Here is a 15,878-nt window from a genome sequence, read left to right as displayed (position 1 = left end):
AAACAACAATGTAAAGTATGTCATTTAACAGCATATTCTTAGCTACTGCTGATCACAAACAGCTAAATAGTTTATTTATCCAGAGAAGATGTGGATAAATCCACATGAAGACTGGCCAGGTCTTGCTCAAAAAGAGATCTTTGATCTCAAGTGACTACCTGGTAAAATAAAGGTAAAAAAAGATTAAAAAAGATATAGAGGTGCAGTGGAGTGGAACAAACTACCACTGAACATCAAGGAAACCGAGAGAGTGCTGCGGTGTTCAAATCAAGGATAAGGAGCAGCTGTTTAGCAACCTGCCACTGTAATGTTGGTTGTGACTGTATTATGTGCTGAATCTCTGTTTATTAACTATGAGTATTGTCTCTTTATTGTTGAAAATAATTATTGCTCTTGAAACAACAGGGACAACGATGGAAATAAGTCCTGGACTTTTCGTTCTATCCCTGACGAGGCAAATACACATGTTGATCTGTCAATGTTGTTATATGTTTCAGTCAATAAATCAAATCAAATTAAATTAAAAAAAATAATAACTCACCTTGGGAACCTGCTCTGTCTCTCACTTTGGGAGCCTGCTCTGCTCTGTGTCTCTCACTTTGGGAGCCTGCTCTGCTGTGTCTCTCACTTTGGAGCCTGCTCTGCTGTGTCTCTCACTTTGGGAGCCTGCTCTGCTCTGTGTCTCTCACTTTGGGAGCCTGCTCTGCTGTGTCTCTCACTTTGGAGCTTGCTCTGCTCTGTGTCTCACTTTGGGAGCCTGCTCTGCTCTGTGTCTCACTTTGGGAGCCTGCTCTGCTCGGTGTCTCACTTTGGGAGCCTGCTCTGCTCTGTGTCTCACTTTGGGAGCCTGTGTCTCACCTTGGGAGCCTGTGTGTCTCACTTTGGGAGCCTGTGTCTCACCTTGGGAGCCTGCTCTGTACTGTGTCTCACTTTGGGAGCCTGTGTCTCACCTTGGGAGCCTGCTCTGTACTGTGTCTCACTTTGGGAGCCTGTGTCTCACCTTGGGAGCCTGCTCTGTACTGTGTCTCACTTTGGGAGCCTGTGTCTCACCTTGGGGGCCTGCTCCGGGCTCTGTGTCTCACCTTGGGGGCCTGCTCTGGGCTCTGTGTCTCACCTTGGGGGCCTGCTCCGGGCTCTGTGTCTCACCTTGGGGGCCTGCTCCGGGCTCTCTGTGTCTCACCTTGGGGGCCCCTGCTCCGGGCTCTGTGTCTCACCTTGGGGGCCTGCTCCGGGCTCTGTGTCTCACCTTGGGGGCCTGCTCCGGGCTCTGTGTCTCACCTTGGGGGCCCCTGCTCCGGGCTCTGTGTCTCACCTTGGGGGCCTGCTCCGGGCTCTGTGTCTCACCTTGGGGGCCCCTGCTCCGGGCTCTCTGTGTGTCTCACCTTGGGGGCCTGCTCCGGGCTCTGTGTCTCACCTTGGGGGCCTGCTCCGGGCTCTCTGTGTCTCACCTTGGGGGCCCCTGCTCCGGGCTCTCTGTGTGTCTCACCTTGGGGGCCCCTGCTCCGGGCTCTGTGTCTCACCTTGGGGGCCCCTGCTCCGGGCTCTCTGTGTGTCTCACCTTGGGGGCCTGCTCCGGGCTCTGTGTCTCACCTTGGGGGCCTGCTCCGGGCTCTGTGTCTCACCTTGGGGGCCTGCTCCGGGCTCTGTGTCTCACCTTGGGGGCCCCTGCTCCGGGCTCTGTGTCTCACCTTGGGGGCCTGCTCCGGGCTCTGTGTCTCACCTTGGGGGCCCCTGCTCCGGGCTCTGTGTCTCACCTTGGGGGCCTGCTCCGGGCTCTGTGTCTCACCTTGGGGGCCTGCTCCGGGCTCTGTGTCTCACCTTGGGGGCCTGCTCCGGGCTCTGTGTCTCACCTTGGGGGCCTGCTCCGGGCTCTGTGTCTCACCTTGGGGGCCTGCTCCAGGCTCTGTGTCTCACCTTGGGGGCCTGCTCCGGGCTCTGTGTGTGTCTCACCTTGGGGGCCTGCTCCAGGCTCTGTGTCTCACCTTGGGGGCCCCTGCTCCGGGCTCTGTGTCTCACCTTGGGGGCCTGCTCTGGGCTCTGTGTGTCTCACCTTGGGGGCCTGCTCCGGGCTCTGTGTGTCTCACCTTGGGGGCCTGCTCCGGGCTCTGTGTCTCACCTTGGGGGCCCCTGCTCCGGGCTCTGTGTCTCACCTTGGGGGCCTGCTCCGGGCTCTGTGTGTCTCACCTTGGGGGCCTGCTCCGGGCTCTGTGTCTCACCTTGGGGGCCCCTGCTCCGGGCTCTGTGTCTCACCTTGGGGGCCCCTGCTCCGGGCTCTCTGTGTCTCACCTTGGGGGCCTGCTCCGGGCTCTGTGTGTGTCTCACCTTGGGGGCCTGCTCCGGGCTCTCTGTGTGTCTCACCTTGGGGGCCTGCTCCGGGCTCTGTGTCTCACCTTGGGGGCCCCTGCTCCGGGCTCTGTGTCTCACCTTGGGGGCCCCTGCTCCGGGCTCTGTGTCTCACCTTGGGGGCCTGCTCCGGGCTCTGTGTCTCACCTTGGGGGCCCCTGCTCCGGGCTCTGTGTCTCACCTTGGGGGCCTGCTCCGGGCTCTGTGTCTCACCTTGGGGGCCTGCTCCGGGCTCTGTGTCTCACCTTGGGGGCCTGCTCGGGGCTGTGCTGCAGCACTGTGTGCAGGACCTGCATGTTGTTGGGGTTCCTGGCGTTGGACAGCTCGTTGAAGATCACCAGCTTCACCATGGTGCCCAGGTTCTCCCTGTGGGCGTTCAGCAGCTCCCTGGGGGGTCAGAGAGGAGAGGAGAGGAGAGTGTCGTTCAGCAGGAAGCGGTTGAGATGGAATAATCAGGTAGATTGAAGTTTGCGTGTGGGCAAGTTTGCTTTGTTTTTTATATTTTATGATTGTATTTACATAATAAAAAAAGGGGAGAAAAGGGAGACAGATGGAAATTTTCTTCCTATATATTACATTGACATTATTTCAAGGTTTGAGAAAAAAAAATAGTTTTTCCATGAAATACACAATTGTAAGTAGGTTAAAAGAAAAGAAATAAGTGTGACATTGTTGAGGAATCCCTTTTTGGTACCAAACAATAGCTTAGTTCACACTAGGGCTGTCCCTGACTAAGGATTTGGATGGTCGACTAGGATTGGCCAAAATTTGCCATTAGTCGACTATTGGTCGACTAATATAAAAAAAAATTAAAAAAAATATATAATATTTTTTCTTTTTTTTTTTTTTTTTTTTTTATCATTCCATTTGGGCTGTGGGGGTGCTTAATGTCTGAAGGAGTCGACTGAAGGCTTCTTGTCCTCTGCAAAAGCATGCAATTGGTCCACTGATGGATACAGCTCCCCACAGCCCAAATGGAATGATAAAAATATATATATATATTATACTTTTCTCTTTTTTTTTGTCAACCAATAGTCGACTAACGGCAAATTTTGGCCAATCATAGTCGACCATCCAAATCCTTAGTCGGGGACAGCCTTAGTGTAGCCTAATCTTTAACTGCAACTGTGAAGAAAAACCCCATTGGTTTAAACAGAATGAATAGACACATAAAACATAAAATACATTTTAAAAATAACAATAATAAAAAAAAAATCTAATGTTGATTTAGAATTCAAACGTCAACGTTATGAATGAAGCTTCGAAGCTTCAAACTATTCGGTACAGCCCTACCTGAGACACAGAAGGACCTACCTGAGACCGAGGGGACTAAGACGTACGTGAGACCGAGGGGACTAAGACGTACCTGAGACAGAGGGGACTAAGACGTACCCGAGACACAGAAGGACCTACCTGACACACAGCATGTAGTGGTTCAGAAGCACTTTGGGTTTGAGTCGGATCTTGATGAGGTTGGAGATGACCTCCATGTCGTCCGAGCCGTGGGAGTTGCAGTTCATACAGAGAGACATGAGCAGGTCCTGGGCCGGGCGCGTCAGCTGGAGCCGCGGAGACAAGCCAACAAGACAGGATTTATTAACATTTAAACTGTGGAACCCATAAAAGCTCCAGCATCCTGATGCTTTGATTCTAAAGCTATAAGATGGGAGTATATCACATTATATGATAGAGATGCCAATTCTGAAAACTATTCCTCAAATTAAGGTATCGGAGTCCTACATGAGTCAGCGTTTCCGTTAGCCGGTAATTACCGGTATTTGACCGGCAAAATCTGTTGAAGTCCGACATATTTAATCTCTCCGGTCATAATGTCCGGTGAAAATAATTCCCTCTAAGCACAATTTGATTATTTGAATTGTATTAAAATAGGCTAAAATTAAATAGCCTATGCGATGAACGAAACAATCATTACATTTGTTTCATCGTTGCTTCACCAAGCAGCCGGTCTAATAATGACATCGCTGTTGTCAGCGCGAGCTGGCTGCTGCTAGATTTGTGACAAGCATCCAGCTGCAGACACACAGAACCCGCCAGTTTTGCCGGCATAGTGCAGTACTCCAATTCAGCCATTGGCAATTCAGCTGTTGGGTGGGGGGCGCTGTTGAGCGGTCCCCAGACCGGACCTAAAAACACAGCTGTTTTTCGAAAAGGTTTGAAATGAAATATCGTAAAAAATAATAGCCTAGCAGTACATTACATCGCGCATTTATGACTGCATAACCTCGTTCCCAGTTGTATCTCCTCCGTGAGATAAAGCCCGGTAAAGAACTACGGCTGAAAGTGCGTGTGGGGTAGAATTTCCGGTGTATGTACTTCCCCTGGAAGCTGCCTCCGAACGGACCAAACTTTTCCCGAATCCTGTCATGTAGTAAATTCTTCAGGCAAAGCCGTTGCAGTGGCTTAAAAGCGGGGAAATACTGTGCACTTCACACGTTTCTATAATTGTTTTGTCGAAACCGGAACGCCTGTAGCCGGTACTTCCTGTACTTCCGTTTAGACATTTGACTGGAGGCATATCTTTACCAGCCTAATGAATGCATATCTCTCAACGTCTTTGTCCTAACCCTGGTTTATTATTATTATTATTATTATTATTATTATTATTATTATTATTATTATTGTACAAATAAAGTTTATAATTATTATTATACAAATAAAGATTATTATTATGACTACAGCCCCCTGGAGGTCTGCCCCCCCCCCCCCCCCCTCCTCACCTTGGGGCTCCCCCTCCTCCCCCTCCTCACCTTGGGGCTCTCTCTGCCTCCTCCCCCTCCTCACCTTGGGGCTCCCCCCCCTCACCTTGGGGTTCTGCAGCCACATCTCCAGCCGCTGCACGGCCATCAGCCGGGCCTCCTTGTAGCCGCAGCAGGCCGTGAGCAGACGCAGCAGGTTGCGCGACACGTTGTCCATGGGCTGCCGGCGGTTCAGCTGGTCCCGCAGCACGTCCAGCACGTAGTCCTCCACGCTCTCCGCCAGCTCCTCGTACCTGCAGCAGCAGCAGCGCGGTGACGGAGAGGAGGGGCCACGGAGAGGTGAGGCGTTTGAGGGAAGAAGATTTGATTTTTTTTTTTTTTTTTTATCTTTATTTTTGAATGTAAACAAATACAAACAATATCAAATCAAAAGAAATCACTGATCAAGAAATTAAATGGAAAAAAAAGAAAAGAAAAAGAAAAAGCTAAACATAACTCAATTTACATGTTCGAAAAGGAGTAGGAAGAAGTACCGGTATATACTTATTTAATCCTACCCCTTTTCCACTACTCAAATGAGTGTACTAATTTAAAACCTTACTAAACAAATATATATAATATATATATATATATATATGCAAAAAAATTATAATTATATATGTAAAATATGAAAGAAATCGAATAAAAATGTAACACCCGTGAATGTCAAAGCCCTTCCTCGTCCCTGTACCCCGTGAACATCATTTCCTTATAATTCAGTTTAAACTTGTAATGAGACGGACACCTGAACGCCTACAGAAACAGCTCCCTCTGTCTTTCCACAGCAGCACCAAACCTACGGCTAGTTCTGTGGGACAGTTCAAGTCCGATGGTTAGGGTTGGTTGGGTAGCTCACATGTGAATCGATACCGGTACCCAACGGTACCTTTTCTTTGGGTACTTTAGTCTCTAAAAATTTCATCTACCTACCTCAGTTGTAAAAAGAATTTTAAAAATCCAAACTTCAAATAATTTATAATAATTATTATTTATTTAGAACAATTTGTTAATACCGTATATACTGTATATAATATATAATATTGCAATGAGTGTTGTCTGCATCTAGCTTTGTAAAGTGTAACAAACACCGTTTTCGGCTTGCCATTCCCCCCGACTGCTTGGTTGTTGAATCAAGTAAAATCCGAGGGGTGTATTGTGCGCGTGAACGTTGACGTGAACGTGCGGCACACTTCATAGGTTTCATTTAGCGGTAAATGAAACATTGACGTCATCAAACTTTTTTTTTTTTTTTTTACTGTACCAAAACGTGGCACCGGCGGACCTCACGTGAATCGGTACCCGGTAGTACCGACGTGATTGGGTCGGTACCCTTAATTCGGTTCGGTTCGGTACCCATCCCTAACCGATGCCGCTTGCAGTCAGTGTGCCATGAAAACATCAAACGAGACGGATCAGTTATGGCTTCCGGTGCGTTCGGGCCTTAAGACATTTATTGTGTCTTTCAAACCGATACGATTGGCAAGAAAATGTGATGACTTTTTTTTCTTTCCTCACCGGTTTGAAGATAGAATGCGGTTGTCGACACATAGCCTGATAGCAAACAGCTGACGCAAACAATCGGGGTTCATTTAGGTGATCATTCTGTTATTGAGACAAATAAATATGCTATTTAACATTTAGTAATTTAGCTGATGCTTTTATCGAAAGCTACTTCCAAGTTCTGTACAACAAGTCAGCAGGAAGGGCACAACTCTGTTCTAACAATGTTCATGTGCTGCAGTGTTTGAGTGCATAGTAGTAGAGAGACATATTAGTATATTAGGAAGAATGCATGATAGTAGAAGAGAGTTTTCTTTCTCTTCATTTCAGATATTGATTGAAGAAGTGTGTCTTTAGTCGACAGCGAAAGATTGGTCGGGTTTTTGGCTGTCCTAACCGCCATTGCAATTGCTGTCCAATAGGGCTGACCCCTATTAATCGATTAGTCGACAAATCGGTCGAAAGGAGCCGTAGTCGACTGGCCAACCTCTTAGTCGAATATAATAAAATAAAATAAAAAATAAAATATTAAATTATTTTTTTTATTTTTATTTTGTATCATTCTTTCCAAAAGAAAAGAGGCCTAGAAGCGTGGCTAACGCTAATGGCACGCATACCAGAGGCTACCTGCCTAAGAAAACAGGCACAGAGGCACTGAAAGAGGATTTCACCCATCTAACGAACACACTACTAGACAAATATCAAGATGTATCCATCAGTGGATCAATTGCATGCTTTTGCAGAGGACAAGAAGCCTTCAGTCAACTCCTTCAGACATTAAGCACCCCCCACAGCCCAAATGGAATGATACAAAAATGTATTATACTTTTTTTTATTTTTTTTTTTAAGTCGATTAACGGCAAATTTTGGCCAATCCTAGTCAACCATCCAAATCCTTACTCGGGGACCGACAGCCCTAGTGTCCAATCTACTGTAGAATTACAAAAGGCTTTGAAGCGGGCGACTACCATACCTGGGCATGACCTGTCCATCATCCTCGGGGCTGAACTTCTCCTCTGCGATCAGCAGCTCCGTCTGGCTGTCGTCCTCGTCTGGGGTGGAGGGGTGGGGGCTGCTGCCTGGAGACACACACAAGAGAGAGAGGGGGGGGCTGTGATGAGAGGGGTGGGGGCTGCTGCCTGGAGACACACAGACAGACAGTCACACCCTGTGATACGCCGGCTCACCGTTAGAAACTAGGGATGGGCATGAGTAATCGATTAATGGATTACTCGCAGCTATGAGAAAAATCGATCTTAAATTATTAATAATTTTAACGGGGGAAAAAAGAAAGATTATTATATTTTTTTATTATTTTACACATTTGTTTCACATGTATGTGTAAGATTATAACTGTTTGTTGGTTTCCTTAAACATATACGTGAATGAACAAAATTACCGTAAGTTTAAATAAAAATAATAATAATAAAAATATTCAAAAATATATACCATATATATATATTTTTTTTTTAATGTTTTTTTCCCCTTTACGAGTAATACACGATCAATCGATCTGGATTTTTCTTTAAAATGCCCAAACCAGTCTGTGCCTATCTCACTGTACCGGCTCTGATGTCCCCACTGGCACGGCCACTATCAGCCTCTCTCTCTCTCACTGTACCCACTCTGATGTCCCCACTGGCACGGCCACTATCAGCCTCTCTCTCTCTCACTGTACCCGCACTGATGTCCCCCCACTGGCACGGCCACTATCAGCCTCTCTCTCTCTCACTGTACCCACACTGATGTCCCCACTGGCACGGCCACTATCAGCCTCTCTCTCTCTCACTGTACCCGCTCTGATGTCCCCACTGGCACGGCCACTATCAGCCTCTCTCTCTCTCACTGTACCCGCTCTGATGTCCCCACTGGCACGGCCACTATCAGCCTCTCTCTCTCTCACTGTACCCGCACTGATGTCCCCACTGGCACGGCCACTATCAGCCTCTCTCTCTCTCACTGTACCCGCACTGATGTCCCCACTGGCACGGCCACTATCAGCCTCTCTCTCTCTCACTGTACCCACTCTGATGTCCCCACTGGCACGGCCACTATCAGCCTCTCTCTCTCTCACTGTACCCGCACTGATGTCCCCACTGGCACGGCCACTATCAGCCTCTCTCTCTCTCACTGTACCCACTCTGATGTCCCCACTGGCACGGCCACTATCAGCCTCTCTCTCTCTCACTGTACCCGCACTGATGTCCCCACTGGCACGGCCACTATCAGCCTCTCTCTCTCTCACTGTACCCGCTCTGATGTCCCCACTGGCACGGCCACTATCAGCCTCTCTCTCTCTCACTGTACCCGCTCTGATGTCCCCACTGGCACGGCCACTATCAGCCTCTCTCTCTCTCACTGTACCCGCTCTGATGTCCCCACTGGCACGGCCACTATCAGCCTCTCTCTCTCTCTCACTGTACCCGCTCTGATGTCCCCACTGGCACGGCCACTATCAGCCTCTCTCTCTCACTGTACCCGCACTGATGTCCCCACTGGCACGGCCACTATCAGCCTCTCTCTCTCTCACTGTACCCGCACTGATGTCCCCACTGGCACGGCCACTATCAGCCTCTCTCTCTCTCACTGTACCCGCACTGATGTCCCCACTGGCACGGCCACTATCAGCCTCTCTCTCTCTCACTGTACCCGCACTGATGTCCCCACTGGCACGGCCACTATCAGCCTCTCTCTCTCTCACTGTACCCGCTCTGATGTCCCCACTGGCACGGCCACTATCAGCCTCTCTCTCTCTCACTGTACCCGCTCTGATGTCCCCACTGGCACGGCCACTATCAGCCTCTCTCTCTCTCACTGTACCCGCACTGATGTCCCCACTGGCACGGCCCGTGTCCGCCTGCAGCAGCATGCTCTTCGGGGGCATCTTGGTGCCAAAGGCGGTCTGCAGGTTGTCCACGAAGGTCTTGCAGTGGGAGCTGTCCACCCAGATGCGTTCTCCCAGAGAGTCCTCGATGTACACCTGAAGACGACGCAACATTTCAGGTCTTTAAGACAAAGTTCCGATATTATAGACTAAAGACGCTATATTATTAGGGATGTCCCGAAGATCGGGATCGGCAATTTTTTTTTTTCTTTTTTCAACAAACATGACCATGTTCACGTCTTAAACTCATACTGAGGCCTTAGTTTTGGTTTTAAATTGCATATTCATTTATTTATTGTCACACAGAGCAGAAGAATTTTGCCAAAACAAACCAATAGTATCCAGCTGCAGAACGGAAGACCAGCCACACTCTCAGACCCAAATACATTTGATTTTTTATTTTTAATCCCAATTTCTCACATTACATTCACCCTGAATGTTGACGTTATCCAGGTGAAAAGTTAACTTCATTCAAGCGAGGCATTGCAATCCTTGACATAAATCATTTGATGTATAATTAAATCAAAGGAAATTTATTTGGGTCTGAGAGTGTGGCTGGTCTGCCGTTCTGCAGCTGGATACTATTGGTTTGTTTTGGCAAAATTATTCTGCTCTGTGTGACAATAAATAAATGAATATGCAATTTAAAACCAAAACTAAGGCCTCAGTATGAGTTTAAGACGTGAACATGGTCATGTTTGTTGAATAAAAAAAAATTTATCGGATCGGGAAATATCGGTATCGGTAGATACTCAAAATCACATGATCGGGATCGGATCGGGAGCAAGAAAACGTGATCGGGACATCCCTATATATTATACAACGAACGATCAGAAACGTATCTCTGCTGTAGGGCTGTACCAAATGTAATTTTTTTTAACATTCGAAGCTTCTATTGAAGTATTCGAACGAAGCTTCAAAAAAGTCTCATCATATTTTATGACGTAATCCAAAAAGAAATAAAATAATTATATTTGTTAAATAAATATCCGCAAACTAAATCCTCAATTTGAATAAAGTGATTAATCTTTATTTTTTTTATCAACTTTCTTTAATGAATATAACTCATCAGTTTCGTCAACATAAATAATCCAATCAGGGTTCATGGTTGGTACGAAAGTGATGGTGACGTCTTGATGGAGCGCTGAGCGGATGCAGCTACTAGGCTACATCACTTATGATAAATGTTTTATTTGAATTTCTATGACGAGTCATATACTATAATAGTATAATACTATAATATTAGTGTAGCCTAATCTTTATCTGCAACTGTGAAGAAAAAACCCATTGGCTTTAAACAGAATGAATAGACACATAAAAAAGATCAACAAAGAAAAATTCATTCCAAATAAAAATACGATTTTCGAATGTTGATTTAGAATTCGAATGTCAACGTTTTGAATGAAGCTTCAAAGCTTCTAACTAGTGGGTACAGCCCTACAAAGTTCCGATATAGACTAAAAACTAGGGATGTCCCGATCCGATCACGTGACCGGGATCGATCACGTGATTTTCCGAAGATCGGGATCGGCAAAAAAAATTTACTTTTCTATTTTTATTCAACAAACATGACCATGTTCACGTCTTAAACTCATACTGAGGCCTTAGTTTTGGTTTTAAATTGCATATCATCATTCATTTATTTATTGTCACACAGAGCAGAAGAATTTTGCCAAAAAAAAACAATAGTATCCAGCTGCAGAACGGCAGACCAGCCACACTCTCAGACCCAAACGCATTTCCTTTGATTTAATTATACATCAAATGATTTATGTCAAGGATTGCAATGCCTCGCTTGAATGAAGTTAACTTTTCACCTGGATAACGTCAACATTCAGGGTGAATGTAATGTGAGAAATTGGGATTTTTTTTTTTTTTTTTGGATCGGGAAAGATCGGTATCGGTAGATACTCAAAATCACATGATCGGGATCGGATCAGGAGCAAAAGAATGTGATCGGGACATCCCTACTAAAAATGCTATATTACACAACGACCGATCAGAGACGTATCTCCGTTGTTGTTGTTCAGCACGTTCCTTCCCACCTTGACGAAGATCTCAGGCCAGTTCTCGTCGTCCTCGTAGGCGGCCATCAGCAGGCTGCACGCGAGCACCGACACCAGACTGTTGCCCTTGGCTTTGAAGTTGATAGAGGCGTCCCGACGCAGGAGACTGCACAAGGCCTGGGGAGGGACAGACAGGTAGAGACAGACAGACAGGTAGAGAGGTCATACACAAGGCCTGGAGGCAGATAGAGAGGTAAATAAGTCATACACAAGACAGAGAGACAGGTAGAGAGGTCATACACAAGGCCTGGAGGCAGATAGAGAGGTAAATAAGTCATACACAAGACAGAGAGACAGGTAGAGAGGTCATACACAAGGCCTGGAGGCAGATAGACAGGTAAATAAGTCATACACAAGACAGAGAGACAGGTAGAGAGGTCATACACAAGGCCTGGAGGCAGATAGACAGGTAAATAAGTCATACACAAGACAGAGAGACAGGTAGAGAGGTCATACACAAGACAGAGACAGGTAGAGAGGTCATACACAAGACAGAGAGACAGGTAGAGAGGTCATACACAAGACAGAGAGACAGGTAGAGAGGTCATACACAAGACAGAGAGACAGGTAGAGAGGTCATACACAAGACAGAGAGACAGGTAGAGAGGTCATACACAAGACAGAGACAGGTAGAGAGGTCATACACAAGGCCTGGAGGCAGATAGAGAGGTCATACACAAGACAGAGAGACAGGTAGAGAGGTCATACACAAGACAGAGACAGGTAGAGAGGTCATACACAAGACAGAGACAGGTAGAGAGGTCATACACAAGACAGAGACAGGTAGAGAGGTCATACACAAGACAGAGAGACAGGTAGAGAGGTCATACACAAGACAGAGAGACAGGTAGAGAGGTCATACACAAGACAGAGAGACAGGTAGAGAGGTCATACACAAGACAGAGAGACAGGTAGAGAGGTCATACACAAGACAGAGACAGGTAGAGAGGTCATACACAAGACAGAGAGACAGGTAGAGAGGTCATACACAAGACAGAGAGACAGGTAGAGAGGTCATACACAAGACAGAGAGACAGGTAGAGAGGTCCACACACACACACACACACACACACACACACACACACACACACACACGCGCGCGCGTGTCCCTGAATCACGACATCATCATCTCGACTCACCTCGATGATGCCCTCCGTGGCGAAGACGTTGGGCTTGATCTTGGCCAGGAACATGAGGCTGAGGTACAGCGTGATGTCGGGCTTGGCCCGGTTCAGCTTCAGCTGCTTGACGGCGCCACACAGCAGCCCCTCGACGCGCTCGTCGTTGCCCTCGTTCTCCGAGGCGTCGATCTCGTCCAGGAGCACCCCCGCGGGGACTGTGTCACGCGAGGGAATATTATAATGTAGATTATGAGATCGATTCATTTAGAATAATAAATTAAGAGCTTTTGATCGTGTCGATTAGAGCGTGCGTGGTGTGTTCGGGAATACACGTTTCACATTTTGAAAATGGAATACTCAGGGTTCCCACAGACATTGCAAAATGAAATTCAATGACTTTCAAGTACTTTTACATGCACTATATTTTATTTTAAAAGGGCATTTAAACGGATCCAATTCACTTTTAAATGCTAGGTACTAGTGTTGTCAAAAATATCGAAAAATCGATACATATCGATTCTGAATATTTAAAACGGTTTCAATACTCATTTCCCGAAATATCGATATTTAATTATTCATAAAGATTTTTTTTTATAATTTTTTTTGTATAAGGAAGTTGCATTGTTCATTTCAATACCTGTAATAGTACAATAGTCCACTCACACACGTGTGCATTCAGTTAAGTCGGAATATGACTGTAATTCAAACAGTTCAGTTTGTCAGGTACATGCAACACAGATTACAGTGTTGACATCTGTCTGCTTGAGAGAAAATACCATGTTCTGCAATAAAAATGATTGAAGTGAGATGAACAGTTATTTTTAAATGTATGATCTAAAGATAAACAAAGGGTTTTTAAAAGTGTTATATTTATCTTCTCTTATAGTACCAGAGAGAAGCTGAGGAGAAGAATCAACCAGCAACAAAAGCAACATTTATAAAAAAAAAAAATTTAAATTACATTTTACGATTGAACCCTTTTCCCCGTGGTATCGAAAATCGTATCGAATATCGATACTTTTCAAGGTATCGTATCGAAATTCGAAATTCCAGTATTGTGACAACACTACTAGTAGGTACTGAGAAGCACAATGTCTTAAACAGGGAGAAACCCTATATATTTACCTTCAATAGGTACCACCGACGGCTCCTTGATGGATGGCGATATCGCCCTCTTGTCCACAGCGGCCACATCCGCCAGTCGCGACAGGGAACTCACTGGGGGGGTGGAGGATAACTTGGGCCGCTTGGCGAGGCTCGACAGACCCGACGAGGAGGACGGGAGCGTGGAGGAGGAGGTGTCTCTCTTGCGCTCAGCGGGCGTGCCTCCTGTGGAGGACGCTGGCTTCAGGAGCACAGCGGGGGCTTTGGACTCGCCGCCTTGACTCTTTGACCCGAGAGCTATGAAATCTCCCGGGGGGGCGTGACCTGGGCGGAGAGAAGACGGCATATTATTATTCAACTTGAGATTGTAGAAGGGCGTTCTTCATGACTCGCCAACATTATCAACATCTGTTTTGACTGAGACAATTATGGATGTCGAATAATGCATCATGTACCCATCCACCCAACCCCCTCCTAATGTACAGTTTCCTCCCCCTCGAATGTATATCGTTTCTGTTAGGATCTCTGTTAAACAGTACTGTATATTTGTATATCTTGTATGTCATAAATGTAACAGTACTGTATATCTGTATGTCATAAATGTCATGATATATATTATCTGTATACCTGTATGTCATGTATGTCATAAATGTCATTATGAATTGAAAATGGAGGACCCTGATGTAAACAAGACGAAAGTCTTTCTCTGGTCTGCATCCCCTTAACAATTGTGTGTATTGAGCCGTACTGTATTGTACCCATTCTGCAATCTGTTAATATAATTTTCAATCAATCAATCAATCAATACCTGATGGTTTTGCAGCACTTGGACGTCTCAGCGTTGTAGGCTTTGGACGATTCATTGTTTAGGGAACTCGCTGTCCGGTTCGGACAACCGACTGAGTAACGTTGTTATGTTAACCAACTATCTGTATGAGGGGAAAGGATGAAGAAAAGTTAGCCAAAGAAGTGGCTGCTATAGCGTTACAGCATACACAATACTGAAATTGATGAATGAATGAATGAAAACTTTATTTAACAGATTGCAGAATGGGTACAATACAATACAGTACGGCTCAATACACACAATTGTTAAGGGGATGCAGACCAGAGAAAGACTTTCGTCTTGTTTACATCAGGGTCCCCCATTTTCAATTCATAGTGACATTTATGACATACTCAACATACATGACATACAGGTATATAGTACTGTTACATTTGTGACATACTATGATGAATTGAAAATGGGGGACCCTGATGTAAACAAGACGAAAGTCTTTCTCTGGTCTGCATCCCCTTAACAATTGTGTGTATTGAGCCGTACTGTATTGTACCCATTCTGCAATCTGTTAATACAATTTGCAATCAATCAATCAATACGCCCCTCACAGCTAACGTTAGCAAGCTAACAACAATCAACATGATGTGATTTGGAAACCGCTTTGCAACGTTAACGTTAGTAGCTAGATTTACACAGTAGCTCATGTTAGTTATGAAACACAAATGTAGCAACAAGTAGGATATTCAAGTTCAACCCAACAAAGCCAACAGGCTGTGATGATGATGAGAGCTAGCTAACGTTAGCTAGTTGGCTACCGGTACATAGCATTCATTCACAACAATGACAGATAGCTAATAATGTTAGCGTAGTGTATAACTATAAGTAAATAGTGAAGTTGTTATCTCACGTGTTGTATCAGTTTCATTACATTTGGTTTATATATACACATGTTATTGTTTCTTCCATGCCGAGCTAACAGCTAAACACTAGACACCGGTACCCCTGCACGTCACTTCCGGTCTGTCTTTTTCAAAGTAAAGGTCCTTCACATGATTGATTGATTGAAAATTTTTATTAACAGATTGCAGAATGGGTACAATACAGTACAGCTCAATAATACACACAATTGCAGACCAGAGAAAAACGTCCGTCTTGTTTACATCAGGGTCCCCCATTTTCAATTCATCATAACATATATGACATACGTAACATGACATACAGATAGACAGTACTGCTACATTTATACATTTATGACATACCAGATCTACAAATACAGTACTGTTTGTGAAACAAGAAGAGTCTAAAAAAACCTGTACATTGGAG

The 15,878-nt window shown here is 45.6% G+C and overlaps 1 protein-coding gene across 1 annotated transcript in view; it reads right to left on the bottom strand.

Annotated features, from left to right (window-relative positions):
- Positions 1 to 15,538, bottom strand: part of LOC311239880 (integrator complex subunit 1-like) — a gene marked incomplete at its 3' end in the record, with an annotated part of 20,006 nt that extends 4,468 nt beyond the window's left edge. Inside the window, exons 1-12 of the mRNA XM_084328324.1 lie at positions 15,484 to 15,538; positions 14,583 to 14,703; positions 13,796 to 14,098; positions 12,689 to 12,885; positions 11,529 to 11,666; positions 9,420 to 9,579; positions 7,573 to 7,678; positions 5,167 to 5,353; positions 3,757 to 3,902; positions 2,557 to 2,730; positions 2,151 to 2,413; positions 1,591 to 1,786 (exon numbers count right to left, since the gene is read on the bottom strand). Of these exons, the coding sequence (XP_084184450.1) occupies positions 1,591 to 1,786; positions 2,151 to 2,413; positions 2,557 to 2,730; positions 3,757 to 3,902; positions 5,167 to 5,353; positions 7,573 to 7,678; positions 9,420 to 9,579; positions 11,529 to 11,666; positions 12,689 to 12,885; positions 13,796 to 14,098; positions 14,583 to 14,637 (1,925 nt within the window). The 5' untranslated portion in view covers positions 14,638 to 14,703; positions 15,484 to 15,538. The remainder of the gene's footprint in view (positions 1 to 1,590; positions 1,787 to 2,150; positions 2,414 to 2,556; positions 2,731 to 3,756; positions 3,903 to 5,166; positions 5,354 to 7,572; positions 7,679 to 9,419; positions 9,580 to 11,528; positions 11,667 to 12,688; positions 12,886 to 13,795; positions 14,099 to 14,582; positions 14,704 to 15,483) is intronic.
- Between the last annotated feature and the right edge of the window lie 340 nt (positions 15,539 to 15,878).

Source organism: Notolepis coatsorum (assembly GCF_963971535.1).
Source record: "Notolepis coatsorum genome assembly, chromosome: 14".
Taxonomy (NCBI): domain Eukaryota; kingdom Metazoa; phylum Chordata; class Actinopteri; order Aulopiformes; family Paralepididae; genus Notolepis; species Notolepis coatsorum.
The sequence above is the reverse complement of the archived record's forward strand: the minus strand, read 5'-3'. Positions and strand labels throughout refer to the sequence as shown.